Genomic DNA, 1,849 nt, shown 5'->3' with positions numbered 1-1,849 from the left:
AGGGTGTATGCTGTGAGATTCTGGCCTTCGTGGTTCCCTTCGAGTGTTTCATGAGTTGGTTCTCCGTTTTTGCTCAGAAAAAATGGGAGGGTCGCCCTACCATGAGGAAGGGCCGCCTGAAAATTGCATGATTCACTTGAGCTGACAGGGCGCTCGCCCTTATGTGTGAGCGGATCGCCCATTTTTTCTGTAGAACTTCCTGATTTCCCCATTTTAAGGCTGGTCGCCCTAAAATTAGGGAGGGCCGCCTGAAATTTCTGTGACTCGTCATTTTCTTCTATTGCACTATCCAAAGCCTTTCTGATCACCTCAATCTCCTCCCAATTGGTATACAAACTTTCATTTGTTGCCATTAGTGATATTTCCAACGGATCGATCTCTCGGAACTCTTCCATCACTTCTTCGACCATTGCTTCCAAGACATCCACGAAGCATTGTATCATTGGTGGAGGGTTGTCGGAGATTCTGATCGAGAGTGAATTCCACAGTTTCGTCTCCAATTTTCATTGTCAACCTTCCCGCTCTAACATGAACTATTGCGTCTGCGGTACATAGAATGGGTCGACCAAGAATAATTGGAACTTTGGAGTCTTCATCCATATCCAATACCACGAAATCAACCGGAACGTAAAATCCACCAATCTTCAGGGGTACATCTTCCACTATTCCCGCTGGGTACTTGATCGAACGATCCGCCAATTGTAGAGCCATTCTTGTCGGTTTCAATTCCCCTATATTCAGCTTCTTGTAGATCGATAAAGGCATAAGACTTACACTCGCTCCCAGATCGCATCGAGCTCGATCTATCTCAATGTTGCCCAACTTGCAAGGTATGGAGAAGCTTCCCGGGTCCGACATCTTCGGAGGGAGCTCGTGTCTTGTAATGGCGGCACTGATTTCAGTGCTTAAGGCCACCGTTTCCTTTTCTACCACTCGCTTCTTAGTCAAAATATCCTTTAGAAACTTTGCATAGGAAGGCATTTGGAGAATCGCTTCATGGAATGGCATCGTAATCTCCATCTTTTTCAGCATCTCCGCAAACTTTCCAAACTGGCTTTCTTCATTGAACTTTTTTAAACGAGAGGGAAAAGGGATTGGAGGTACATTAGCTGGTGGAGGAATGTAGGCCGGCTCCTTTTCCTGGGTGTTTGTCGTGGAGTTGCTTTCTTCCACCGCTTTGCCTTTCTCTTCCCTCGTTAGCCTTGGTGTTGGTGCTTTTTCGCTCATGGGTGGACCGATTTCCGGGAGTTGCTTTCCACTTCTCAACTCCACTGCATTAAGGTGCTCTCGAGGGTTCACTTCACTCTTTCCCGGAAGAGTACCTTGTTGTCTCGATGAGGAAGATGAGAGTTGTGCCACTTGGTTGTTCAAAATCTTTAAATGAGCTTGTACTCCTTCCAATTGCTTTTTGAATACAATTTGCTCATTCTCGATGTTTCCGATAGATATTCCTTGTGACTTTTTCCCTTGGAGAATTTGCATCAGCATGTCCTCGATCTCGGGTTCTTGATCTTTTGGTTGCTCTTGTTGTTGTCTATAGTTCGATGTTCCTTGATAACCTTGGTTCCCTTGGACTTGTTGCTGAACTTAGATTGAAAACCCGGGGGTCCTTGGTTGCTCCGTTGAAATGTCGATTGCGGGTTCATGGCATTTGTTTGGTTCTTGTAGGAGAAGTTTGGGTGGTTCCTTAACCCAGGATGGTATAGGTTGGAAGGGTGGTTGTATTGGTTTGGACCAACATAATTGGCTTCCTCCGCTTTTTGATTGACCAAATACATCCCCGGTTGGATTTGTGCTGAACTTGGCTCCTCTATAGCTGCTACTTGCTTACTGTTTGCAAGTTGTATCC

General features: G+C 45.6%; 1 protein-coding gene across 1 annotated transcript; it reads right to left on the bottom strand.

Annotated features, from left to right (window-relative positions):
- Positions 1-339: 339 nt before the first annotated feature.
- On the bottom strand, positions 340-1,488 carry LOC104825822. The gene has a single exon (XM_010558212.1). It carries the CDS (start codon positions 1,486-1,488, stop codon positions 340-342), a length of 1,149 nt encoding a protein of 382 aa, XP_010556514.1.
- Between the last annotated feature and the right edge of the window lie 361 nt (positions 1,489-1,849).

Source organism: Tarenaya hassleriana, unplaced genomic scaffold (assembly GCF_000463585.1).
Source record: "Tarenaya hassleriana unplaced genomic scaffold, ASM46358v1 Cleome490, whole genome shotgun sequence".
Lineage (NCBI taxonomy): Eukaryota > Viridiplantae > Streptophyta > Magnoliopsida > Brassicales > Cleomaceae > Tarenaya > Tarenaya hassleriana.
Note: the sequence above shows the minus strand (reverse complement) of the source record. Positions and strands in the feature narration are given on the sequence as shown.

Excerpts from the sequence above, each read along its gene's own strand:
- LOC104825822 (XM_010558212.1), bottom strand. The coding sequence starts at position 1,488 with ATGCTGATGCAAATTCTCCAAGGGAAAAAGTCACAAGGAATATCTATC.